The 26,569-nt window shown below is 38.5% G+C and overlaps 3 protein-coding genes across 6 annotated transcripts; 2 read left to right on the forward strand and 1 right to left on the reverse strand.

Annotated features, from left to right (window-relative positions):
• Positions 1–156: 156 nt before the first annotated feature.
• Positions 157–20,626, reverse strand: LOC126375020 (ubiquinone biosynthesis monooxygenase COQ6, mitochondrial). The gene is made up of 9 exons (XM_050021860.1): positions 20,336–20,626; positions 19,810–20,000; positions 19,209–19,466; positions 7,966–8,073; positions 6,132–6,302; positions 5,020–5,222; positions 4,371–4,486; positions 3,152–3,318; positions 157–395 (listed from the first exon to the last, which is right to left on the reverse strand). Exons 1-9 carry the CDS (start codon positions 20,520–20,522, stop codon positions 366–368), a joined length of 1,431 nt encoding a protein of 476 aa, XP_049877817.1. The 5' UTR covers positions 20,523–20,626; the 3' UTR covers positions 157–365.
• Positions 8,415–18,559, forward strand: LOC126375019 (transient receptor potential channel pyrexia). 4 transcript variants are annotated; one of them, XM_050021858.1, is made up of 14 exons: positions 8,415–9,438; positions 13,191–13,353; positions 14,280–14,502; positions 14,574–14,730; positions 14,804–14,938; positions 15,026–15,254; positions 15,341–15,586; positions 15,681–15,910; positions 15,987–16,125; positions 16,196–16,401; positions 16,513–16,672; positions 16,889–17,184; positions 17,368–17,565; positions 18,029–18,559. In XM_050021858.1, exons 1-14 carry the CDS (start codon positions 9,319–9,321, stop codon positions 18,416–18,418), a joined length of 2,892 nt encoding a protein of 963 aa, XP_049877815.1. In that variant the 5' UTR covers positions 8,415–9,318; the 3' UTR covers positions 18,419–18,559. The 4 variants fall into 4 exon arrangements, with proteins under 4 accessions (XP_049877815.1, XP_049877816.1, XP_049877813.1 ...); XM_050021859.1 differs by lacking the exon at positions 8,415–9,438 and adding an exon at positions 12,308–12,413; XM_050021856.1 differs by lacking the exon at positions 8,415–9,438 and adding an exon at positions 12,312–12,638.
• Positions 20,627–21,095: 469 nt separating the features above from the next.
• On the forward strand, positions 21,096–26,566 carry LOC126375078 (protein FAM161B). The gene is made up of 6 exons (XM_050021920.1): positions 21,096–21,994; positions 22,338–22,502; positions 24,799–25,017; positions 25,275–25,554; positions 25,799–26,076; positions 26,161–26,566. The coding sequence occupies exons 1-6, from the start codon at positions 21,096–21,098 to the stop codon at positions 26,564–26,566; spliced, it is 2,247 nt and encodes a 748-aa protein (XP_049877877.1).
• The last annotated feature ends 3 nt before the right edge of the window (positions 26,567–26,569 follow it).

The raw sequence follows: 26,569 nt of genomic DNA on the forward strand, positions 1-26,569 counted from the left end.
ACTAATAGGTACGCTGCTGATGAATTCTATGACCTTGTTTTGAAGTGAACTGCTTAATTTAATGGAAAAGTCCTTTGTTGCAACTACTAAGAAGTAAATTAACCAATACTCGATAAAGGAAATACCTATATGGAAACTTAGTAATGAAACAATGCGTTTTATAATATAAAATCAGTTTATTGCACTAAGTATAAATAACACATGTATACTGTTGGTTCACTTAGACTTGCATACGTAATTAAAGATAAAATTGTAATTAACGTACAGAGCCTTTATATTAAGTATAATTATAACAAATCACAATAACAAGTAACATAATTAAATAATCCCATACCAATTTCTATACATTCTATAGACGTTCCCGCTTACGTTGTGGCATGAGACATGATCATTTTCTGGAACAAAACCCATAAATTAATGTTCATAGTTATATTTTCAACCTTATGTTATGACCTTATGAGTCTTAAAAGGATAAGTAAGGATGTTAGGTAAGAGAATTTTGCGAAATACATAATAAAAGTCACGTGAGAAGCCTACTAGCGAGGTACGTGGCCTATAAAATTCACGCCAAAAGGTTTCCTGTACACTTTGGAGTGAATAAATAGGCTATTTGACTGGGTTTAAGATAAATTTAAAATACTAATGTAGAATTAGATGCCAGTCTAAGATGATCAGAAATCAATCTCATTTTACTTTTTGATTTTTTTTTCGAATTGTATTTATGAATTAAGAAACAATGCGTACGACGTTTGACCGCTTTTATTGATAACGTCACAGGACAGTATTTGCATACAAATTCCAAAGAAAACTTTCGTTTTGATGTTCCGTAAAAAGTACCTCATTTGACTACTTGACAAAGTAGCCTATTGCTGTGGACAAGCTGTGGAAAATACACTTGACAAAAGTTTACCTCTCGTAATTTAACTTCAAACGTCCGTGTAAACTATAATTGTAAATTACGTATATTATGTGAAGTTCATTTAAGAAGGAACTGAATTTAACAAGAACCCTATAAAACCCCTGCGAGAATTAAGCGGTGAGCGACATAATGATGAAAATCGGTGTAGGTATGTACAGGAAAACTTGGCCGCTACAAACCACACGGAGTCAGGAAAAAACTATTGCTATTATTAGAGGAATTTAAAAATTGTTTAAATAATTCTATTGACATTGTTGTCACAAGCCGCCTCTTTCTTGTGTGAGAGCGCTCTCCATTTCTCCGGCCAAGTAGTGAAAAAGCCTCTTTTTCGTGAATGTTTTAAAATCTTGTACGTAAAGTATATTTGTACTTGTTATTTCTTCAGAAACAGACCAAGCATGTTTATTTCTACTTCAGCCTATTCTTATTTCTAGGGAGTTATGTTTTATGTTATTTATTACAAACAAAATGAGCTCTGTTGTCAACATCCACCAAATTATATATTTTTTTACATTTTAATGCATAATATTATGGCATTTTATTTTCTCTCTTCTACTTCTACTAATTGTGTGTGCTTAATTAATAATATAACGTGGTCGTTAGTCAAAGTCACTATATTCTTTACTCTTTGCTATCCTGTATTCTATACACCAGGCAGAGCACATCAACATCTGTATTCGACAAGCTCTATTATTAAAGACGGAGCTACGAAAGGACAATGGCTTCCATTCCCAAGGAATATAAAATTAAAATGTATGTTAAGCGTGGTATTATTAGTAGTGAGTGTGAATGGCCGAGAAATAGCACAAGAGACGTTGTATTTGCGATGTTGTTGTATCTACTACAAGTGTGATTATTTTGTAGGTTATAAACTAAACGTGACAAAGTATGATAAAAGACGTAATGCGCAGAAAATGTTGTTTTTTATCTTGTGTGTCTGATACAGTACACGAGTGTTATTCGTGTCAAAAAGCGATAAGATAAGCGTCCGAGTTAGATTTTACAAGATTTGTTTTAAGTACCTATGCTACAGTTTATTTTGAAATGCTTATTTTTGTTTCCTTTTCTTTTTATGTTATAATTTTACATTGTAAGTAATATTAAGGCTAGTTTTTAATAAAAAAAATAACTGGTTCCCCAAGATTCAGGCATTGCTTGGGGACCCTTGTACAACTCCTATAATCTATTTAGAATATAACCACATTTGTATTTCTCTTATTTTGTGCAATAAAGTTATTATTATAAGTAATAAAACACAGGAAAGCCATAATATTATGTTAGGTTAGGACCGTTCGTTCTTACGATGGAACTATCCATCGTTGAACTATTGTTTTTTTTCCAATTTCTTGAATTGGAAGAGAATGGCTGAATTGTTTAATTACGCCGTGTACCTTCCCATCTGAGAACAGTAGTGTTATCACATTTAAATGTGGTTTGTGTTATTTTGAAATAAAAAGAATCACAAATGTAAAATAATCGAAAATCCATGTACATTAATGTGTATGTGTTTATTGTATTGTGATAATCAAATTATTTTAGTTGACGAATCTTTTCTGGATTTATGGTTTATTATTGTATTTAGTTCCTTTTTGACGAAGCCTGTGGTGGATTTAATTATGTTTTTTTTTATTTTTTGCTTAAATACCTATAAGTGCGCAATGTTTTAGTTACAACGAGATAATGTGGTTAGCACAATGACGCATGCGAGTAACTGAGTAACGGAGTAACTTATACCTATACTACGTCTGCTATTCAAATGATCAAACATGTATATTGAATAGCACAGTCTGTTGCTGACAATTGTATTGTTATTAGTTTATTTTTTAAGGGTCTCGCTGAAAATCGACGTCAGCCGAGCTACTACCCTTTTTAGTTTTAAGTCTTACATTTCAAATATGTTCAAATTTTAATATTAAGAAGTCAATGAAACGTTTTAAACCTAAATAAAGATTTTATCTATAAATCTATCTATTAATATTCTTTCTTACTTATGTATTTGGGCGAAGTTTATGTATGACATGTGGGGTAAGTAAGAGGCTGAATGTTGATTTTTGAATATAGAGAAAAGATGGATGATTGAGTTGAAATGAACGGAGTGATTTTGAAAAGGAAGGAGGCGTTGAAGTTACAGGGTGTTTTTTGCCGATAAAATAGTGTGTTAAACAAACAAGAAAAAATCTATTCAAAGGTGCAATGTTTCATTCTCACCCGACGATCCCACATATATGTTACCTTGACAGGATGTATAGCGTTGGTGATCTGCAAGCCGATACTCCTCAACAGTACTAGTGGCGGCGAGTCCACAGTGTAGAGGCGGTGTAAGGCGTCGATGGCCAGCTGCGTCGGCACGTTGTGGCGCTGCCTCAAACTCTCATACCGCTCCAACCACGTGGGATGAGCTGGAAAGATGATTCTAGGTTAAACAACATAACAACAACATGACGTACTTATTAATGTAAAGACGTAGTTACATGAGGCATGTCAAGGGCATTTAGCGGCTTAAATAATAACCCTGACACCAGGGTTGATGAAGTTGGCTATGATCAAACCTCACAACCCACACGATAGAAGAGGAAGAGAACATTACATAAGCTCACGACTGTATCCCAATTGGGGTAGTCTAAGTACTCACACCTCATCAAGCTTTAATTGTAGGTTAAATATACAGCATAAACATTATTGCAAAAAGAAATATACTTTTATATAATGTAATATACTCAAACTCAAAAATAACTTTATTGAATTGATAACGTGATCATTTAATACATACATACACTCACGCCCGTAATCCCTAATGGTGTGGATAGAGACACAAGTAAACAAAGTCAACATGCAGCCACTAATGATACGATGTCTTAAGATGGATATCACGAACCTTTTGTGACAAGCCTATCGCCCATAACATTAGTCCATGTAAGAACGGGCGCATCATACAATCACTCTGTCACACATACTTTTAACAAATATTGTTGAGCGGCCTCATCCGTCTAAAATTACTTCTCAATAACACATAATTATAATAGACTACTTGACAACCTAGTCAAATGAGATACTTTTTACGAAACGTCAAAACGAAAGTTTTCTTCCGAGTTTGTATGGAAATACTGTCCTGTGACGTCATCAATAAAAGCTGTCAAATGTCGTACTCATTGTTACTTGATTCAAAAATAAAATCCGAAAATAAGTCGAAAAGTAAAATGAGATTTTTGATCATCTTAGACTGGCTTCTATTTCTAGATTAGCATTTTATAATTTATCTTTGACCCAATCAAATACCCTATTAAAAATACAGTTTATGTGCAATTCGTGAAATAGGCTCTAAGGGTTGAATGAAAAGTAACATTGTCAGCTGTGGTTATCGTGAAAAGAAGCTCAATTACAAGATTTATTCATGCCTCAATCTTGCATTCCGGAACATATAGGGCGAAACTTATAACGTAATTGTACTTACTTAAATCTAATCCAGAATAAAGAGTATTAGCTAGTAATTCAGTGAGATCTTTCACGTCTCCGAACCCGAGGTTGACTCCCTGTCCCGCCAAAGGATGCACTCTATGCGCTGCGTCCCTGTAAGAAATAAAATAACGTCACACTTTACATACGACCTAGTAATTGCTTTTCACATTTTATCAGGCACTGTTTTGGATTGTATATTTTTACAAATGTCTTTCAAGGCTACAGATACGAGCATACTACTTACTCTTAATGGAGTGGTCAGAGCCACAAGTAATCAACGACAACTTGTAGCTACTGTTGATATAAAATCCTAAGATGGATATAATGAACCTTTAAGAGTAACAAGGCCTGCAGTAGTTTTAGGCGGATGAGACGTTCGTTATGTAAAATTGACGATTCAAAGTGTAACTATGTTACCTACTGAATAAAGATATTTTTGAATTTGCCTATCGCCCGTAACAATTGTCGATCGTGTTATTAAGGACACAATCCCTCTGTCGGATTTTACGACATGCCCGGGAAGACAAGCAGCTGAACATGTTATTATGCCTTTTATTCGCTGACAGTCCAGCAGAGAAGCTACCCACTTCCCGCCTCGAAATGTTCCCGGCTTTATTTGGAGACCTTAATTTGTCCACACTTACCCAACGAGGGCGACACCAGGCGCGACATATCGCGTGCTATGTCCGAAGCCGAGCGGGAATGCGGCGCGGGAGTTGGCGGCGATGTTCCGCACGGAGGGGGGCAGCTGTCGCGCCGCGCCGCTCGGCAGCCCAACGCGCTGCAGCCAAGACGACACCCACGACGTGCACGCGTCCACGCTTGAGCTGCGCGGGTATTGCTTCCACTATAAAAAAATAACATTCATTTCAAGTAACAACGACTCATATAAGGGTTCATCATCATTAGCCCATTAACGTCCCCTCTGCTGGGGCACGGGCCTTCCCTATGGATGGATAGGGAGATCGGGCCTTAAACCATCACGCGGGCCCAGTGCGGATTGATGGTTATTAACGACTGCTAATGCAGCCGGGACCAACGGCTTAACGTGCCTTCCGAAGCACGGAGGAGCTCGAGATGAAAGCTTTTTTTTTTGTGGTTACCCATCCTATGACCGGCCTTTGCGAAAGTTGCTTTACTTCAACAATCGCAGACCGAGCGCGTTAACCGCTGCGCCACCGAGCTCCTCATATAAGGGTTACTATATGCCATTTCGGCCACACGGTGCGCAGAGGTGATGACAGTTTAGAAAAAACTGATTGTGGTTGGGAACACTGAAGGCAAAAGATCGCGTGGTCATTCACCAACTAGATGGACCGATCAAGTGAAACACTCGTCTTCAGCCAAGCTCTACACAGTCGTAAGGGAAGCACTGGACAGAAACCGGTGGAGGCGGATCATTCGCTCCAGATGCAACCCTGATGCTGACCATGACCCTCAGATATGAGGGACCGACCCAAGAGAGAGAGAGAGATAAGGGTTAGTAATGGACTTACATAGTTATATACTAAGGTTAGTATATTAAGCTATAGGAAACAATTTATTCTACTTACACACTTCTACTGTGAAAAGATATCGATTATATTTGGCTACATGATGATATTTGAAATCAAGTAGTAGTGATCTACTATTGCAGTAAAAGGATTTATTTTTGCCAACGGCTGAGCACAGATCTGCCCTCATCGATTGGAGTTACACGGAGCATAGTCCACCCGGTCAACAAAACGTCTTATGACGTTCCAAAAGTCGGTCATACCAATGCATCGTTGAGCGAGTCAACAAACTGCTCGTCGGGCAGTTTGAGCAACTGCTTGGCTTGCTCGTGCGTGGTGGACCACACCAGCGAGCTTCGGCGGCTGTCTAGCGGCAGCAGCGCTACTGGGCCTGTCGGCAGGAATCGCTGCCATGCTGTTGTGTTCTCTGTCTCCTAGAAATGAGAGGCAGTTTTCATTAGTGTATGGTTTTGTGATCGGGAATGCGGCGCGGGAGTTGGCGGCGATGTCTTTCACCTCAAGGCGGGTATAGAAGTCGAGGCAGACCGCGTAAAAGATGGTGTGACAACCTCAATGCTTATCGGAGGGATTGGCTGGAAATCACGCAAAGTCGAGAGGAGTGGAAAAATCAAGGGAAGGCCTTTGCCCAGCAGTGGGATCGAATAGGCTAGGTAAGATAAGATGGTTTTATGAGCAACTATATATTTGGGTGATAGGCTGATAATCAACATATCCATCTCAGGTCGAGTGGCTGCATACCCGACCCATCCAAACCCATATACAGAGAAATGTGTTGTCGGAGATAAATGTGACCTAACCTGTAATGGGGTTGGTGTTCCCTTCGGGTGAAGTTCAAGTAGGCAGTGACTTCTGTAAAAACCCGGACGTGTCAAATTATCAGGTTAGGTAAGCGGACCCTGTGAAATGGGATAACGCTAGGGTATCTGCGGGCTTAGCACCGTAAGCTCTTTCTCGCCTCGACATACGTCACCCGTCACTCTTTCACAGTACTGCACAGAAAGAGACAGATGATCTTTGTCGCGGCGAGAAAGAGTCGCGTGCTTACGGTGCTAAGCCCGCTGATAACGAAAGGTATACTGGTCTTCCATGAAGATGAACGAAAGACTACGGCCATTTATGAGGAATACCAAGGTTTTCTCTGACCTACCTAAACCGTTAACAATTTTTATTTCGTTTCCAGAAATAATAATTGGCACAGAAGTTTTAAATCTATATCAATGTTGATCGATGGGGAAATTAATTATCACACATTTATTGGCACCGTTCCGCATCGCGACCTACCGTACTTAATGGGTACATATATTTTGTTGTAGGAAAATGTTTCATATTTGTCCGATCCGACATGTCTAATTTACAAAATTAAGAGTATTGGAGACAGGTGTTTACAATTAAATTAATTAAGTACCTATGTGTAGTGCTACGCAGAGAAATTGCGATGAATTATGACGATAAAACTCGTGCTATAAGTACTTGAAAATGACATTTTAGTCGCTCAGCCACTTAGGCGCACATTTTCATATAAAAACTATACACAGTAAGGATTGGTCAGTAAGGCATAAAAGTATTTACTTGTTTAGCGGCTTTTGTTTACCAACTCGCAAAAGAACAGCATGCTGTGCTCCAATTGCTAAAGTAGTCCCGGACTGTGCTGTACATAGTGGGACAAATGTATGCACTATTATATACCGACATGTGTCTCGGGCAAGAAAAATCTCCCATGACTCGACTGGTAGTGCCAAGCAGTAGTGCTTAGGGAAATGAAGGTATATTCAGTAAGTAGTTTAGTATTCAAACTCCCATATAACTCCAATGCTGAAGTCACTACGTAGAATTACCTCGGCTAAATAACCACAACCCAATACAACTTAGTTCCTCAAAAACAATATAGATGGCATTATAAAGATTTTCTTTTATTATTACCGTTTAGTTTCATGGATAATAGACATGCAACTTTAATCTTTGTTCTGGGTACAAATGATGACAACGCTGGTGGGAAAACTAGGGAAACGAAGGTATCTTCAGAAGTCTAGTATTCAAACTCCCATAGAACTCGATCGTTGAAGTCACTAGAATTACCTCGGCTAAATGCAGCGTAGCCACCACGCCCATCTGGTCATAGTTCCACGCCAGATACTGTGCCCCTATAGCTTTACGCACTGAGGAGTTGGCGCCGTCTGCTCCGATCTGAAATAAAAAAAAATCTTTAGTTATTAACATGCCTCCGGCTTGATTGAAGAAGGAATTTGCTCAGTTACTGTTAAATTATTTATTAGTACGTTTCATGTTTAAGTAGCTTCTATTTTAGGAAAAATATCTAGTGCGCAAACGGCCTAGACAATCTTAGGCTAGAACCCACATTACGACCTGACGTACCGCATTGATGTTGGATACCTTTGCAAAAATAACAATCAATACAGAAATATCTTTAAGTATGGAAAAGCGATTGCTGTGGCTTTGTAATTATTATTTTCGTAGTGTTTATTTGTGTTAGAGGTGTGTAACGTGTAGGAGGCGAGCAGCGGTGCAGTGGTGTAAGAGTGTTCTTGCTAAACGGTGTTCGATACGAGTTTACTTTAGAAAACATGTGCGCGAAAATTGTGACATGCGTTGTACCGGGAAAACGTGATGTCTGTTTGTGAGCTTAGTTTTAAACGTTTAAAGAGTTAGTATTATAGTGAGAAATGGTTCGTAATTAATGTAATTAAAGTGGCCCGGACTTCACGTAGGGTTATCTAAGGGTAGAGACTAGGAACTCTTCTAACATACCAGTCAGGTGGCAAAAACTTCTTTTAAAAAATCGGTGCTTGTGATTTTTCTGACTTAGGTATGTGGATTCCGGTATATACCGGGTTACCGGATAAAGAATAGATAAAAAAGAAAAGTGTGAATTGTTAGGGAAAGTCCAATGTAAAGAAATACAAAGTTTTGCAACACCTACCTAAGTGAACTTTTTGAAATCTCTTAAGAAGAAAATAATAAATGGTTGTTCAAAAATAGTTACACATGCTTACTAGTAGCGCAATTTGCTGTAAATCAAGTGATACAACAATAAACTGAAGATCTTCGGTGATCAACACTCAGTACTTCTATTAATAATCATCTGAACTTGTAGGAATATAAATATACCTACTACTGTTTATAAAACTGTTTATAAAGGTATACTCATTCCCTTGGAAGAATCTCACCAGGATTTTTAATAAAAACATCAAGTATCTGCAATGACGTCATCATCTGACCTGATTCTTTAAGATTCCAATGTTGTTTTAACTAATTCTTCACCTCTCAGTCAATCAGTTCCGAGAAAGACGCGAGGAATCCCGCCAAAATGATATTCGTCCATTTTCTCGAAATTAGAACGCGCTGAGGTAATTAGGGCGAAAAATAAGGAAACATTTATTATTAAAAATAATATTAAGTATATGTGAATGAATGACTGCGGATATCAGTTCCTATTTTAAATACCTGTGGATTTTTCTTGTAAGACGACTTTATGTAGCCGCGGCAATGATTTTAGAAGACGTATTCGAGTCACAGTTGGATCGAGATGTGGTAAGTTAAAGTTTTCTTTGATATTTCTCGCATAATCTATCTATCTATCATAATCTTAGTAGCTAGCAAAATGACGATGATAAGGCTTCGTTTTTCGTAATCTTGGTACTTACAATAGGTATACTTCTAGACATCGGCCATCTTAATGGCGCCGAACCTAGATAGCCGGAAAGAGTCAGGAAAATCACATGAAAAGAAACAATATAGGTAGCAACATAATTATATACATAATGTGATCCAAATATCAAGCAACTCATTTTTATATATGCTTCTGCAAACTCATTGTATTTTTGAATAATTATGCACCCGAGTAATGAGAAAATAGACAACAAAACAAACCACGGCACCTAGGTATTATTATTTTTGGGGAACGCAGCCTGGAAAGTTCCTCATTCAATTATAAGTAAAAAAATAAAAAACCTCAAGTAAAACATATGAAACTAAACAAAGAACTATTGAAAAATCTCTTTGTATCGTTATTTGTATAGGCAATCCTGAGTTTGATTAACAGGGTGTTAAGGCGTCAGATTGAGCGAAAACTCGTCGGCGAGACGGGTGTCTAAACAAGCGCTAAAATAGATGCAACCTTTAATCAAACATAAACATTACACACATTTTTATCCAAGTATTTTATTCACTCCAACGAAACAATTTCTGGAAGAATTTTCACATATTGAATAGTCACATATTAAACTTGGGATTGGAATTATAAAACAATGATGAAGTAGTTAAATATATGATTGAGTAATAGCACTAAGCTGTGTTTTCTAGCAGTAACATGAAACAGCACACGTGGCAATATATAAAAAATATTGTAAACCTGTGTGATCAAGATTCATCATCACCAATTTAAGAGCCACGCTCTTGTCGGTGCAGCATTTTCCAAGCGACTTTTTTAGGGAAAAATAGGGCAGTGGTTTCCCTCTTGCCTTCCGCCCCGCAAGGTATGTGACCAAGATTACGTACCTATATATCATACTTATTATACCTACGTTTAATTTAGATAACTTACGTATGTAAATAAATAAATAACTTTAGGAAATTAACCTAAATCGCGGACCCTTTGAAAATGGGATAGCCATGGGAGGCCTGATGATGATGACTCATGAAATGTTCATTTTATTCTTAACTGCCGTGCAAAACTTTGAAGTCCGAGTAGCGTTGAATTTTGCTGTTAAGATTTTGTGTGGAATCCATTAATGAACTAGGCAGTAATAACTCGTAATAATAAGGTAGTAATAATGTTTCTTTTTCGCCAAATTATTACACTGCAAAGTAGAATTGGCTGGACTTCCAGACTATTTCTGCTAATAGCCGATTTCTGTGCTAGTTTCGATTATGACTCGCTAATATTGGAAATGATTGAAACTCAATTGTTTGTGCACTTGGCGCGAGCAGTTGGTTTCGGTTACTATAATGATTTGTTTGCGAAATGTTTAGCTTCAGGTTGATTTGTTTATTTTACTTTGTAACAGGTAGAATATACCATGTGAATATCCGTATTTTGAGAATGTACTATAGATACTGTGTATCACTTTTGACTTCAACCAGGATCACATAGTAAACGAAGTATTAGCACACCCTGACCTCTTCACCAAGCACCTCGTCTTACACAGACACTACACATTGACGTTATCGTACATGCGCATCTGTGCCTGTGACGTTTGACTCCAATACGATTGAAGACTAAAGTAAGACCGAGGGGGTGAGGTAAACCTAGCTCAGCCGCTGGTGGGAAGCGGAGAGTCGCCGTTCTATATGTAGTATATTTCTTATTTTATAATATGTATGCAGTACAATATATTATCCTCTGCAACTGTGGCTTCTTTAATTTGTCTCTGGCCATAAATTCTCAGGATTAGAAATTATAAATCAAATTCAATTCCCTAATCCCTCCGGATGTGAGTTTATGATTTATGTAGGTGCAAAATGCGGAGTCTAGATCTATTTTTGAGCTTCCTGGTCGTCTGGCAAAACATTGCCATTTTTTCTGGATTAGACGGTAGTAAAATCAGCTGCTCCAGGTATCAAAGTTAAAAAATAGCTAAAACGTGTTAAGTATTCGCCGCAAAGTGCGTGATACGGAGCTATTTTATTTACATTATCCATCGTCTATTTTTATGCAGCCTTCTTATAAGTACAGAAATAATCATTACACAACTGATCAAATCTTAAATCGATTTATATTAAATCTCACGCAGCATTCAATTACGAATTTGTTGAATTGTTATAAAAAAAATTAAAAATTTTCTTCACAGCTAAAAATTTATTAACTTCAGTATCAAAATCTTAAATCGATAAAAACTGTAATCTTGTAGGTAAGTTGGTAAATAAAATCTGAATTAAAAAGTCTCCGCTCCGACCGAAGAATATTACAAAGAATCAAAAAATGTTATGTTTAATATTTCAAATTGCCTAAGAGATCATAGCCAAAATCATGTTTCAGCGTGTGAAGTGAAGGATTCACATTAATATGAATGAACGTCCGAAAACAAATTATATTTCCTTTGACAAAGACAACAGATTAAACTGAAAAGACAAACGTCTAACACGAGAATCAAAAGATTTAACGAATCCACGAAAATATTATGCGTGGGTGGAACCTTGTAGGATTGCGTCGCTATCTAATAAATTGTTGTGGTATTCGGCGCAGACGCCACCAACAGACATCTGAACAATGTAGCCATTCCCTGAAGAAATTAATGAGGATTCTTGAAAGAAATTAGTAAACATTTACGGAAGAAACTGATGAAAACTCTTTGAAGAACAGCAGGAATTACGAAGGTTTTATCAATAGCGCATCCAGCATGGTTAAGAGATATTCATGTTATGTCGCAAAATGAAAAGTTCAAGATGACAAGCGCGCGAATGAGCTTTCAGTTGAGTGCGCGCACGCGGTCGATAATACACTCCCGCGCATCGCGATGTCTAATAGAAAGACCGATAAGAAAAATGAGAAGGAAAAAAGAAAAAAGGTTAATTTAAATCATCTTTTTGTTTCCAAAGTGATGGACGGAATGTACCTAGTTTTCATGTGAAATGTAGAATGAAGTGTGGTGACAAATTGTATGTCGTATAATAATGAGATAGGTTTCTGGGACATTGCATGTATTTTCTTATTAAATCAAAAAAATTATATTTTTTGTATGTATAAATATCACAGCCACGAGTCTAGTTTCCAGAATATTAAGTTTTATTCGGTAATAAAAGGCTCATATTTTAACAAACTAATAGAGGGTGTAAGAATGAGTGTTTATGAGAATTTCGCATACTGGTCCAACGTGGCCAATTTTACCGACCACTTAACACGCTCCACGAATTTAGAAATACTTTGTAGTATTTTATAACTTGGCAGTCAACTTCTTGAAACACAAATTCAATAAAAGATGTTACCTGCTAACCGAAATACATATTTTCTGCAAATGCTTAAAATAAAAGAAGTGTTTGTGAAACTTGTATAATCAAGTTAAGAAAGTCAAAAATATCGTCAATCTACTCCACGCCTTTGTAAGAAAATAATGACCAATGTAAACGTGATTAACAATTTCTTTATTAAGTTTTTTATATAGGATAGGAAACACTTATCTCCTTATCCTTGCACAGCACACCAATGCTGTGTTTGATAAAAATTAGGCATACTTACCTATATCCATAGGCCTAATCAAGACAAAGAAAAATTTGATCGAACCAGAATTCACAGGTTGAAGTTTTATAAGTCATATTGTAATCTACGAGTTTCGTTTCTCACATAGATCCTGCGGGAAGGCAGTGCACGATGGTGCGTGGGTATGGGCCAGTTGGAAGAGGACTCTGACGACCTTGAGGCGGGGTACATCTCTAGCGACGAATCCGCACATGCTGCAGACCTTGCCGAGAGACTCAGGGTCAAACCTTCTAAGGACATTTGGGAACTTGGTGAGACGCTTTTCTTGCTTCCATCTTGTTAACTTACTGTCATTGCCGAGGTTTTTTCGCTTAGAATTTCATTCAGATAGTGCAATATTAATCAACGATCATATATCCATCTCATCCTTAGGCAGTAACACCATAGAATTGTTTTTATCTCATGTGGGTTGTGAGGAGGACTACCAAACTCGGTCGACCCTAGTGTCAGGGTAATTATTGAGCCGCTATAAGCCCCTAACATGACCCATGTAACGACTATGCACTTACATCAGGAAGTAGCATCCGCGACAAACGGCTAACGTGTCTTCTGTAGTACGGATCATCTTACTTTGGGACAATCGTGTGATCAGCATGTAAAGACCTGATCAAACTAGGGATGACAAAGTGATTTTTGTATAATATGTCGTGTAATCTTGTTGGGGACCAGAATTCTTATTGTGATCGTGTGTAGCCGTGAGCCGTGACACGCTATACATAGTCGTATTCGTGTACTCCAATGGAAACGTAGACGCACGTTATCGCACAAATTAATATACACAGCTAAAATGCGCCGCGTGTCCGTGCATATCATGCCGCCTATTGTGCTTATTTTTATTCGTATGTTTATGTCCTTTGCATATGTCGTTGTGCAATAAAGTATTATTGATTGATTGATCATGCGCCGCGATGGGCCCGCGTTTTAACCCTCAACCACTGGACTACGGGCTGTTATAGTATTGTTGAAAATAGTTAAAAATATACAAGTGTCTGCTGCAGAAGCGCAAGAATTCCAAATATCTAAGAATGATTTAATATTTAAACATAACCAGGAACCATTAAAATTTATAACACTTTTTACTTTATGTGAGTTATAGGATTGTAGCTAATAAAGTATTGAACTCTAAAGTATACCGTAGCTTTGAATTGATTTATTTATAGATTGTATATTATTTTAGAGGATATCCGACAATGCCTGAATCAGCTACCGTTCGCTGAAGAAATCTCAGGGTTATTAGAAGCAGAGGATAATGACGAAGTGATATCACTAGCTACGAGTACTGGGGGTGGGGAAGGCTTGCGGACCGCGGCTCTGTGGGCTTGTTGGCAAGCCAGGAGCTCCTTGCTAGCTGCACTATTGAAGCTCGGTGTCGATCCTAATGCCACTGATGACGCTGGCAGGTAACAAAATACTACTTATAAGTACTTGTTTAAAGTAAAAACATCGAATAACCAGTTATTATTTTTCCCAGGACATGTCTACATCTAAGCTGCTTAGTTGGCAGCGAGGAATGCACTCATATGCTTCTGGAGCACAAAGCAGATCCTAACAGATGGGATTCATCACAAGATACGAAAGCCACACCGCTTCACTGCGCCGCTAGCGCCAAAAGTTTGGCTTGTGTAAAGGTAAACAGGATACCTAAAGATGAAAGGTGTGACCTAAAAATTAGTGAAAATATAATCGATTTTTATTTTGCAGGTGTTGATAGCTTACGGCGCTGACGTCAACGCTGGGTTGAGTGAGAAGTCACCGTTACATTATGCAGTGTTGAGTAATGCCCCGGAAGTCGTAAGCGCATTGTTAGAAGCAGGCGCCTGCCCAGATACACCACAGGTGTGTTTGTTTTTGTGAACTCAACAAGAACAAGTAACTCTCATGTTATTTAGTCGATGATTTCAATGGAAAATGAATTATTATTAGGTTTTCACAGAAACTCCATTACACGTAGCAGCAACTTTAGGTCTGGCTACATGTACGAAGCTGCTCCTTGATGCGGGAGCTGATGTGAGGGCGGCGATGGGCCCCGGACGCGCGACAGCGTTACATTTAGCTGCTGAAGACGGCCATGCTGAGTGTGCTGAACTACTTCTAGAGCATGGTGCGAATATTGATTGGCCCAATCTTAGGGGACAGACACCGCTTCATTTAGGTAAGTTTACGCCACGTAGCAGTGGCAGTTACAAACAAAAGAGTGCAACTAGACATTCGTAACATTTTCGATTTAATTTATTCCAGCGGCATTAGCACAATCAGTGGAAGTAGTGGAGCTCCTAGTCGGCAGACGAGCTGATGTGCTTGCGCAGGATGTGGACGGAAGAACACCATTGCACGGGTCAATAGTACGGGGAGCACGAGCGTGCGATGTAGCGCGTCTTTTGTTGTCTTCGGGGGCTGATCCAAACGCCCCGGACAACTTCGGGTATACACCGCTGCATATCGCTGCTTTGAACGAGTTCTCTGCTTGTGTGCTCTTGTTGTTAGGTAAACGTTTATTTTTACTCACAAAAGTCTTAAATGAAATTCTCGTATTTATGTGAAACATAGACGATGTTTTCGTCTTTTTAACCATTTTCAGATTATGGCGGAGACGTAACGCTCAGAACAAACGGTGGGGTATCGGTTCTAGCGTTCATAGTCCGTAGAGTACCAGACGTGGTGCCAAGATATTTGGAAAAATTCGACGATGCAGTGCACGTCAGTGAACATGAATTAGGAGATGTGGATTGCGAACTTACTATAGACTTCAGACCACTAGTGCCTTGTTTGAGCAGAGGAGAGGCAGAATTGTTGCTTGCTTTTATCGAGGTAAAAAAACATATTTTTCATCGAAAATTACTTAAACCTTTCTCTTTTGAAGCTACTCAGGATTTTTTGTTTTCAGGTAGGACATAAGGAAGTTTTAAAGCACCCTTTAGCAGAAACCTTTCTTTTTCTAAAATGGCGAAGAATAAGGAAGTTTTTCGTCCTAAGTTTTATTTATCATGCACTGTTCATCACCCTATATAGCTTATATATACTTCGTAAGTATTTTCACTGTTCTTTTAAATATACTTACTAGAAATCCCAAACGTAAAATTAATCTTGTGTAAGTTATATTTTCAGATATATTTCTTTGCGAAGAAGTCACCTGTGATGTGCCGTCTTATCTTAAACCTGTGCAAGGATTTATTCTGCTTCTGAACATATGCTTTTTGGGGAAGGAAATATTTCAAGCTTGTCTCAATTGGTCCGCCTATATCAGACAGTGGGAAAATTGGTTACAGCTGATGATTATTCTTGGAGTCTTCCTGTGTACTGTAAGTTTTTACTTAATTCCTTTAGTTTAATCTCCTCTTTACATCTTTATTATATTTCGAGTTTGAACTGCAGAATTTTGAGATTCCTTTAATTATAAGTGTAATTTCTAGGTGCCAAACCGAGATACAGGCGATGGAATAATAACAAAACATACATCAGACTGGCAACATGATTTCGCTGCTATCACAATATTTTTCTGTTGGTTGGAGCTGATGATGATCATCGGACGGTTTCCCACATTCGGACTCTACGTGCAAATGTTTACCACAGGTACAATTACGCAGAACCAAGACGGTTTTTGAAATCTCTCCAAATAACATTTTTCAAATGTGCTGGGTGGGGGTACTACACCACTTTTAGCCAATAACGGACATCGACATATCGATGTGTCGTTAAAGTCGTATTTACTATTGTGTACAGATTATTTTATCGACTGCTTTCACTTAGGGCTACACCTGACTTTAGTGGCAACTTTTCTCCTTCCAGTGACAGTAAACTTCGCAACGTTCCTACTAGCATACAGTTGCCTTCTCATCGCGTTTGGCCTGGCATTCAGCGTTCTCTTCAGCAATTACCCTGCCTTCCATCTTCCCGCTGGTCTCGTTAAGACCGTCATGATGATGTCAGGAGAGTTGGAGTATGAGGACATATTCTACAATAACTGCACAAACTCGCAGATACAGTATCCTTTGACAGCGCACGGAATGTTTCTCATTTTCGTGCTGCTTGTCACTGTGATATTGACGAACTTGCTAGTTGGTTTAGCTGTTAGCGATATTCAGGTGAGTTCTTAAGAGAAGTGGGAGAGGAAAGAGTTATTGGACGATCTTGCGTGTATTGATTGATCGCGTCGCGATGGTTGCTTAACTTTCTTGATAACCGTTTAACTTCTTTTTGAAAACATTTATTTCATTATTATAAGAGAAAAAGACTGTTACATTCGTTTTTTTGCAATCATATTTCAGGCTCTACAAGAAAGTGCAGGGCTAGACAGACTCGTGCGCATGACAGAACTGGTGGCGCATCTAGAGAGCATGCTCTTCAGTTCCCTGCTGTCCTGTGCGCCGAAGCAACTCATTTCAGTGTTGCGATGGGGTGCCTTACTGACTGCTTCTCATACCAGAACGCTGAATATCAGACCCAATGATCCGAGGGAGAATCGGGTGAGTAGCGGCACATTTTATAAATAATGTAATTACGTTGAAATTATAAACTTTTTTCCCATGAAGAAACAAACTAATCCTAACTAACTTGTTCATCTCTATTAGTTTTTGTTATTTATGTTTTTTTGAGGAGCTCGGTGGCGCAGCGGTTAACGCGCTCAGTCTGCGATTGTTGAAGTAAAGCAACTTTCGCAAAGGCCAGTCATAGGATGGGTGACCACAAAAAAAAAAGTTTTCATCGCGAGCTCCTCCGTGCTTCGGCAGGCACGTTAAGCCGTCGGTCCCGGCTGCATTAGCAGTCGTTAATAACCATCAATCCGCACTGGGCCCGCGTGATGGTTTAAGGCCCGATCTCTCTGTTCCATCCATAGGGAAGGCCCGTGCCCCAGCAGTGGGGACGTTAATGGGCTGATGATGATGATTCATGTTTTCGTGTGTCAAATAAACAATTTGTTTTTTACAGATTCCTAAAGACCTAATCGCCTCCGTGTACAAGTTGGTGGCCAGCCGCAAAAATAGGCGGACGCGGAGTATTCGCAAGAACAATAACTATGAGGTGCGTTTAAAGCAGTGCAAAGAGGAAGATCCCGTTGAGAAACAGACAGTGGTCAAGCGTAAGAGCAACCTGTTTGACAGATACTCTTTCGACAGTCAGAATGTTGAGAGAAGAAAACGGACTACGTCAGGGACCAATAGACCTATGTCGCTAACAGTCAATGCTATCCAAGACATCTGCATGACCGACATAAAGAACCAACTGGCAGACCTCACAAAGAAGATTAACAAACTAGTTGAACATACCGAACTCAGACTAAATAATATTGAAAGCAAAATGGACAATGTACCGCCTTGAATTTACATTTATAATTTATATGTAAATGATAATATTTTTTGGTGTGATTTAAATATCTTTGTACTTAAACCCTTTTTTACTAGTCATTGTATGTTTGAGAATGATTGTTATTAAAATATACTCATGGTTAATGATATTATACATTTGATGTTTTATTTTAGAGAAATCAGAGTCCAAACTATAATAACAGGTTACTATTTCATTACTGACATTTCAGTGAAGTACCTAATAAATCTTAGGTTTTATCCCCTGTTGGGACGTACAGCTCGAATCTTAAGTATATCTACTACGTTTTTTAGGGGGCTAGTTTTTTTTGGCATTTTTAACCCTGGTGATACATGGTGAGGTTCAAGACTACCCCCCCATTCTATATCACGTGTATTTTTAGTACCTACCAAAATAATTGCACGAAACGCTGCTTTTCGGTTCAGTATCGCGCGTTTGCCGAAAAAATGAATACTCGTGATATATTACTACACCCCCCTCACCCCTTATGATATTTCGTAATTTTTTCATGGACCCCTCCCCCCCTCTCGAGCCTCGCATGATTAATGGCTGGACCCTTGTCTGTTCAAAATACAAACTATACCACTAGGAAACATAAATAGGTATACAAACATAACAACATACCACTCTCTAACGACTATATCCCAATGGTCTAGTTAGTAGTAATCCATAACAAGATGAACTAAGTACTCACACTTCACAGCTTTCTGTTACACCAATGTGATAGATGGTAAGCAGCATCACTGTCTATTATAGCATAAAAATAAATAGTAAACAAACTTACCAGTAGTTGACAAGAATATGTGTCTCCATTACTCATCTTAACTTTACTCCCAGTACAGTCATATGAATCTGGTTGTGTCTTTGACAATTCATAATCTGCTATCTTAGCCCCATATACAATATGCACATTTTGAACCTTTGACAACTCTGTATTGATTGAATGCTGTAATAAGTCATTTTCTACTATGTAAGCTAGGTCGTCATCCAAGAAATCTGTGCTGTTAAAAGATATGATCGCATCTGAACAGGCATCCCAAACCTGAGAAAAACATAAAAAATCATATAATTAAGTCTGTTAAATAATGGGTACTTTTCTTTTGGATCTTAGAATATGTTAAAAGTATATTCTTTTATAAGTACACATATTAGTATAGGCTATTGCCTATAGGTACATTATAGCTCACTGCTGGGTATAGGGTATATTATATACCTATAATTACTACTGTTACTATTAAGCAAATTACATTACATAGGTATTTTCACATCATAATCCTTTTTTAAATTTGATATTATCAACCAATTAACTATTTAATGCCAGGGTCAGGGGGTATTCACTGTACTTATGCCTAAAACATTTTGATTGATAGCTTTATAGTACTAACTTGCATATGTCGGACGGGTTGCAGTCGTGCATTCTCCACATGCATCCATACATCCAAAGAACTCATCAGAGCCTTGGTGCTGGGGTTTAGCGCCACCACTCTGTTGCTATACTCCTCTTTTAACTCATATTTCTTATTAGGACTGCCCTCCAATAGTAGAATCTTCAAGTTGGACAGTACTTTATTTTTACCTGGAAAATTAATTGCATTGGTTTGCTAAAATAAGGAAAGTAAAGTTAGTTCCATTTTCGTTTCATGTACTGCTTATTCATTTTTCAGTATAAGCATCTACTATAGGGAAAACAAAAAATAAATATTATCCATAATAGAGAAAAGGTGGACCTCCTCTTCTCTAGTCCTTTATCCATATTACTGATTAGGTCAAATCTAGATAGATCATCCCAGCTTATTATACATGAAGCATAAAAAGCTATTATTAAAAAGCTAATAAAAAAATTGTTTCAGGTTAGGTTTTTCATAACTTGACTACACAAAGCAAATCTTAGTAAAATAATAAAATACTCACCTAAAGCGCATGCTAATGTGCATCCAACCATGCCGCCACCAGCTATAATAATATCATATTTGCCCTTAAAATTCTCAACTCCATCATTTTTCGTGCTCAGTTTTCGCACGGCTGAAATAGCTCTTGTACTGGTTTTCACTTGCGACAAAACTACAAAATTCCGGTTAATTATTTTACAAAGCAACATCTTCACGATTATTCACAAGTATTCAGTTATATTATTAACATTAATCACGTATGTTTGTTATAATAATATGCGTTATTTATCCTCCGCTTGTTTAAAAAATCTGTTCTGTCCGTCAAACAATCTGTCAGATTTGACATTTGGCGGGCTGACCGATGACATTTTTTTCAGTAGATTTACAGTTTTGGATATTTGCCCTCTAAGTAATTAGAGAAACGTAATTTCAAAGTCGTGTTTTAACGTAGGTACGGTTACGTTGCTATAATAGTTGAAATGAGATTACCTGAATTACTTAAAATAAATTTATATATAGCGAAAACCACTTATATAGACTTTAGTAAATTAAGGGTCAGGTATTGGCAGAGATTAGATGGTCGGTAAATTAGATAATCCCGATTAATAAATATAAAGTCATAAATCTGATCGGTAGACCATCAGATTATCTAATCAAAGTTTCTATACAAATCGCATAGGCTCGCGAGTTTCCTTGACAACAGTTAACACAACAATTCGTGTAAAGTAGGCTTTAATAAATAATTAGCAAGATGTTAGCCGTGTTTACGATAGAGACTCGCGATGAGCCATCACTGCAGTGTATTTAAAAACTCATGTTTGAGAGTACCGGTAGATCCAATTAGCAAAATGCCTAAAACCGCCTATGAGAGAAAACCGAAGACGCTTACAGAGCAGAATTCTGTTGATTCGGTATCTACGACGTGCTCGGTTTCCACGGCCGATGTTGACGCAGAGAAGCTTAAAGATTTCTACCGCAGTATACCCGATTACAATGAAATTAATCATTTACCTGCAGAACAGTTCTATTCTACGCTAAAATCCCTCCGTGAAAAGAAAAAGATTATGTTAGGTCTCGCCGTTGATCACATCGACGAGTGTAACCATCACCACAAAATAACAATTGAGAGCGCTATAACCACAGCGGGTGAAATGATTCGACCGTCTTCAATAAAGAATACTAAATCTAAATTGAATCATACCGTAAGAAGAAAGTATTCTGCGGACATGAAAGATCCGGAAACAGCAAAATTTAAAAATGATGCTGATAAAACTAGACTCGACCTTTTATCCACAAAGGCTTCAAGTACATTGAAGAGACCCACTAGAAGATGTGTGATTACCGATAAATCCGATAAATACATACACGATGATTTAAAACTGTCTCCAGAAGTCAGCAATCTGAAAGATACTTCATTAAGGAACGATCGTCCTAAGAGAAACCCATCGGCTAATTCTATATCATGGAACGATATTAAAGATGATAGGAAGACGGAAGTTGATGAGAAGTTCGATCAGTTTTTCGAAGGTAGAAAGTATACCAGTCCAAGGAAAGTGAATATCGGTGATGATTTTCAGACTCAAAGTATGCCATCGAGTCCCCTGCGAATGAAACGCGCAAAATCTCCTATGCGAAGACGGAAAAGTATCACTGTACCTAAACCATTCAAAATGACTGAAAGGTATGTAATTTAGAAACAGAATCCCCACGTTATCATTTGCGTATTGGGTTAGGTAGGTCAAATTGAAAGTGCAACATCGATGTACCTATGTAATTACGTACCTAACCTAAACTTCTTCCGTCTTTATCTAGCATCTACCTGCTATGTCTTTACTTACTCTGAAGCATAAACTAAACTCAAAATGAATGCTATATATCGGTTACCCATCGGTCAGAAGGTAGGTAATCCTAGTTAATAAAATTCCATAGTCTCTGCTTACCCCGGTAGCAAATATGCGTGAGTTTATGTATGTATATTATGTAAACCTAGTTCTAAAACGCTTTGATGTTTTGTTTATTGCTAGGGATGAAGAAGATCGCATAGTGACAGAGCTTCGGAGTCTACGGAAGTCCTTCTCAGACGACATGCTTCATCAGAAATGCGAGAGGCAACAGTTCCGTGCTAACCCTGTGCCCATCGAGTCTCGGATCCCACTCTACGACAAGATACTAGAGGACCAAGCCATGAGGTTTACAAGCACACGCGCACCCAGTATGCTTCTTATCACTTTTTCATTTTATATAGGCCAATGTATTCAATTTTTTTCTGTTGTAAATCAATCCAATCCGCTCGAATTTATGAGAAGGAAGAAAAACTGCTAAGTGATTCGTCACAGCTACGAATAGCATTTGAAAAGGTACAAGGTTCCGTTTAATAAATGTGTCGCAGAAATTCGGCTCCCGATTTGGACTTGTACCAACCAGGTTTCGATTCCCAGTAGGGGACATGTCAAAAATCACATTGTTAGTCTGTCCCTTGTGGTCCCAAGTGATAGCGACATTGCAGGCTGACACATGATTCGAAACCAATGGTAATGATTATGGTTAAAAGAGCCTTAAGCATAGTTTTTACTGAGTAGGTAAGTGTACGATCACGAGCATTTAATATACATACACTTTGGTACCATATCACATTAACTTTTTTGACAAATTGAACTGTAAGTCTCACTAAATGTCAAATATGTTAGTGCGACAGAGTCCTAAAGTGGGTACATTATATTGCTCATGACTGTACCTACTTACTTTGAAGTCAAAAGTCCAATCAGTTTCTTGCAAAGTAATAAATTAATTGGCTGCACTTAAAACCTCCTGGTAACATGTGGTTTCTGTAATAGACCAAAACACCTACTTAATAGTTTATATTTTAACCTTTACAAATGGCACAGTGACTGCACATATGCTCTTCGATTGTACCGAAGTGTAGTTTATTTAGTTTGACAGCGAACAATTAAAAACCGTTACAAATACAGTTTTACTCGATGCAAGGCACCACATTTACAACGAGTGATAGCAGTTAAGTAGTAATTATATTAAGTAGGTACCTCTACATTCCTCGAGTCATCTCAGGCACAGTCATGAATCACTCTAGCTGTCTAGCTTCATAAAATCGATTGGAAAGGATCATTAAGTAGGTAGGTATTTATATTTATTCTAGTTTCTTCAGATAGGAATGTGTTCCATTACGTAGTCATGATAGCTCACATAATTATCTAGTAAAGTATTAACCTACCTACCTACTCATACGTACTTATTTAAGTAATTAGATTTTTTATTTTTACAATCAGAGCCGTAGCCGCGGGGTCTAAAGCAGCTAGACCTAGAGTTCGTAACCTCGTACCTAACACTTGATGCTTGTGTGCGTAATAAGAACCTTCGATGAAAGCATAGAGTACTTACTAATTCTATAGTAGGATATCATCATCATCAGCCCATTAACGTCCCCACTGCTGGGGCCTTCCCTATGGATGGATAGGGAGATCGGGCCTTAAACCATCACGCGGGCCCAGTGCGGATTGATGGTTATTAACGACTGCTAATGCAGCCGGGACCAACGACTTAACGTGCCTTCCGAAGCACGGAGGAGCTCGAGATGAAAGCTTTTTTTTTGTGGTCACCCATCCTATGACCAGCCTTTGCGAAAGTTGCTTAACTACAACAATCGCACACCGAGCGCATTTACCGCTGTGCCATCGAGCTCCTCATAGTAGGTTATATACCTTTTTTTGTCCCGCCGTGGGGGCAGCGAGAAGGTTAGGTATGTCGGGCTCGCATCGACTAAAATCCCCCCGTGTCCGTATCACCGCCGTTATGCCAAGCTGCGGGGACACTTTCGCATTCTTCCGCGGGAGTAGGTTATACATACATGTACCTAGCCAAGTATGTACACTATGTACAGCGTGCAACAGTTTCAAATAATATTTCAATCACGGTACGGTCACGAGTATTAATATACACTTTGAAACCATGTCACATTAACTTTTTTGACAAATTATACCGTAAGTCTCATTAAATGTCAAATATGAGAGTACGACAGGGTTCTAAAGTGGGTACATGATATTGCTCAGGTCCGTACAGGTAAATAGATATACCTACTACTCTCTAAATGCAGAAGCATGATCCCCAGGCTACGGGTCTATCGTCAAGGCTTTTTAGAAACGTTAGTCTTTTGTTTTAAAAATATATTTCCTTTTCGTTTGATGTTAATTTACCGCTTAGTATATGTGGGCACTAATTAGGTACCTCGAAAAAATATTTTACTTACTAATCGTATTGCATACTTATCTATAGTGATAATAATCCAAGCTTAAAGAGTCAGTGATGCTTCCAGTTAACAATTTGAAAGCAATAAATTTAATTTTGAGGAAAATAGCATAAAATTGTGTTTTTTGAGAATGACCTCACGTGCATCGCGTCTTACCTGTTATTCAGGTTTTATGATACTAAGTGGACGATCCAGACCTTTACCTTAAAGAATTTGTTCAACAGACGGGCAATTACAAAAATCAATAGCGAAGCCGAGCTTCGGGCTCAGATGAAGCCATTCAGCTTTACTAAGAGAGATGAAAAGATGGGAGGCGTGTGTGAACGAGCAATCCAGGGGCTGCCAAAATGTAAAAAGAAAAAGCGGTTCAGAGCTCGCCCTTTCCCTAAGAATCTGTTTTCCAATTACTTCTATGAAAAGATGCGAGAAGATGAGTATTTTCGGTATGTATTCCATTGAAAAACTTTTTTTTAGTTAAGTACACTTACTTTCCTATACGAGTATGAGCGATGGGCTGATAAACTAAAATATAGTTTTCTCATTACGTATCCATTTTAGGACTTATTAGTAAGTAGTTTTCTTATTGCACTCAGCGATTGGCTCACCTCTTTAGCGAGTGAGAGCTTTTTCAATATTAAGTTATATAGTATTCAATGAAATTTAACAAAGTAGTTTTAAAATGTTTCAATGTATATTGCAGAAGGATGAATCGACGAATCCGTGCCGAAGAGATGCTGAAGTGCGCTAACCCGCCAAGTTCTTTGGCCGCTCGTGAGCGGAGCCGGTTGTCGACACCAGCTGCCCACAGCGACCTTCCCATAGACCCTTCACCTGCAGCGGGGTCTTCCACATCTTCTGACAGACAGAGATGCTCAAGCCCCGTCAAGGGTAGAAGAGGACTCAAATCCAACAAGGAGGATTTCATTACAACCAGCCCTCAACCCTTTAAGTTCAACACTGCTGACAGAGCTGCTAAAAAAGTAAGTATTTATTTAATAATGTCATTGTTGTAATCAGGCACTAATATACCGGAACAGATAGACGAACATGTATTCTTCTTCTTCTATCATGTAGGTTGTGAGGTGGAGTACCAACCTCATCAACCCCGGTGTCTGGGTTACTATTGAGCCGCCAAAGGCCCCTAACATGGCTCATGTAACGACTACTTACCTACATCGGTATGTAGTAACATATATTGGGACTTAATGTTTTTCCTTTTTTCAGATGGAAGATATAACCAGGAAGATCTACTTGGAGAGCAAAAGCAGTAGTAGCAAAGGTATGGGCCCTAACGAGGGTCCAAGGGCATATTCAGCTCTAGATTTGCGCACTGTAGCAACAGGGAGGTCTAATCTAGCTGCATTGTTGAGAGCAGAAGCAGTTCGGCGAAGGTTTGACCTGGATCAAGCCAGACGGCTAGCAGAGCAACAACGAAGAATGGAACTGAGAGCACGAGACAAGCTTTTAAGGTCAAAACCTTCTTGGCATCTTGTTAAAAACAAGTTCGTAATTTGCTTCACTCTTTTTATCGCATGGAATCAGAATTCAGACTCTCGTAATAATAGTATTATACGTTGTTATTTCAGTCACGCAGAAGACATAGCCATGAGGCTCCAGACACGCAGAGATGAGGAGAGGATGCGACGTGAGGAGTTCCTACACGAGATGGAACTTATGTACGGGAGGGTTCAGGAACAGCCGATGCTATTTGAAAGATACTACGCACCACGGTCACATTCAGCACCCATAGACTCCATACAACTATCTCCAAGGAAGCAGAAGAAACGGAGTACGAAGAAAAACTGTTACGGCAGCCCGAGTCGATCTCGTAAAGTGTCAATTAATGACACTCCTGAAGCGTTCAACGGTGACGTGGCTGAATACCTCAACAGGATTGATAATGATGATATTTCCGATTCTGAAGTTATATCGACAGTGACGGAGGAAAATAGAAAGTTCGTAAGTGTTCTAGATCGTGCTGTTAGATATTAATAA

This window comes from Pectinophora gossypiella, chromosome 18 (genome assembly GCF_024362695.1).
Source record: "Pectinophora gossypiella chromosome 18, ilPecGoss1.1, whole genome shotgun sequence".
In the NCBI taxonomy this organism is placed as follows: domain Eukaryota; kingdom Metazoa; phylum Arthropoda; class Insecta; order Lepidoptera; family Gelechiidae; genus Pectinophora; species Pectinophora gossypiella.

Coding starts and splice junctions, on each gene's coding strand:
- LOC126375019 (XM_050021856.1), top strand. CDS start 12,507: ATGTCGTATAATAATGAGATAGGTTTCTGGGACATTGCATGTATTTTC. Junction 12,639..13,190: donor AGAATATTAAGTTTTATTCG/GTAATAAAAGGC, acceptor TTTCTCACATAG/ATCCTGCGGGAAGGCAGTGC. Junction 14,731..14,803: donor AAAGTTTGGCTTGTGTAAAG/GTAAACAGGATA, acceptor TTTATTTTGCAG/GTGTTGATAGCTTACGGCGC.
- LOC126375020 (XM_050021860.1), bottom strand. CDS start 20,522: ATGTTGCTTTGTAAAATAATTAACCGGAATTTTGTAGTTTTGTCGCAA. Junction 8,074..19,208: donor CATATTCTTGTCAACTACTG/GTAAGTTTGTTT, acceptor TTTTTATTTCAG/ATCGGAGCAGACGGCGCCAA. Junction 5,223..6,131: donor ACTCGCTCAACGATGCATTG/GTATGACCGACT, acceptor ATTTTTTTATAG/TGGAAGCAATACCCGCGCAG.
- LOC126375078 (XM_050021920.1), top strand. CDS start 21,096: ATGAGCCATCACTGCAGTGTATTTAAAAACTCATGTTTGAGAGTACCG. Junction 21,995..22,337: donor CCATTCAAAATGACTGAAAG/GTATGTAATTTA, acceptor GTTTATTGCTAG/GGATGAAGAAGATCGCATAG. Junction 25,555..25,798: donor CTGACAGAGCTGCTAAAAAA/GTAAGTATTTAT, acceptor TCCTTTTTTCAG/ATGGAAGATATAACCAGGAA.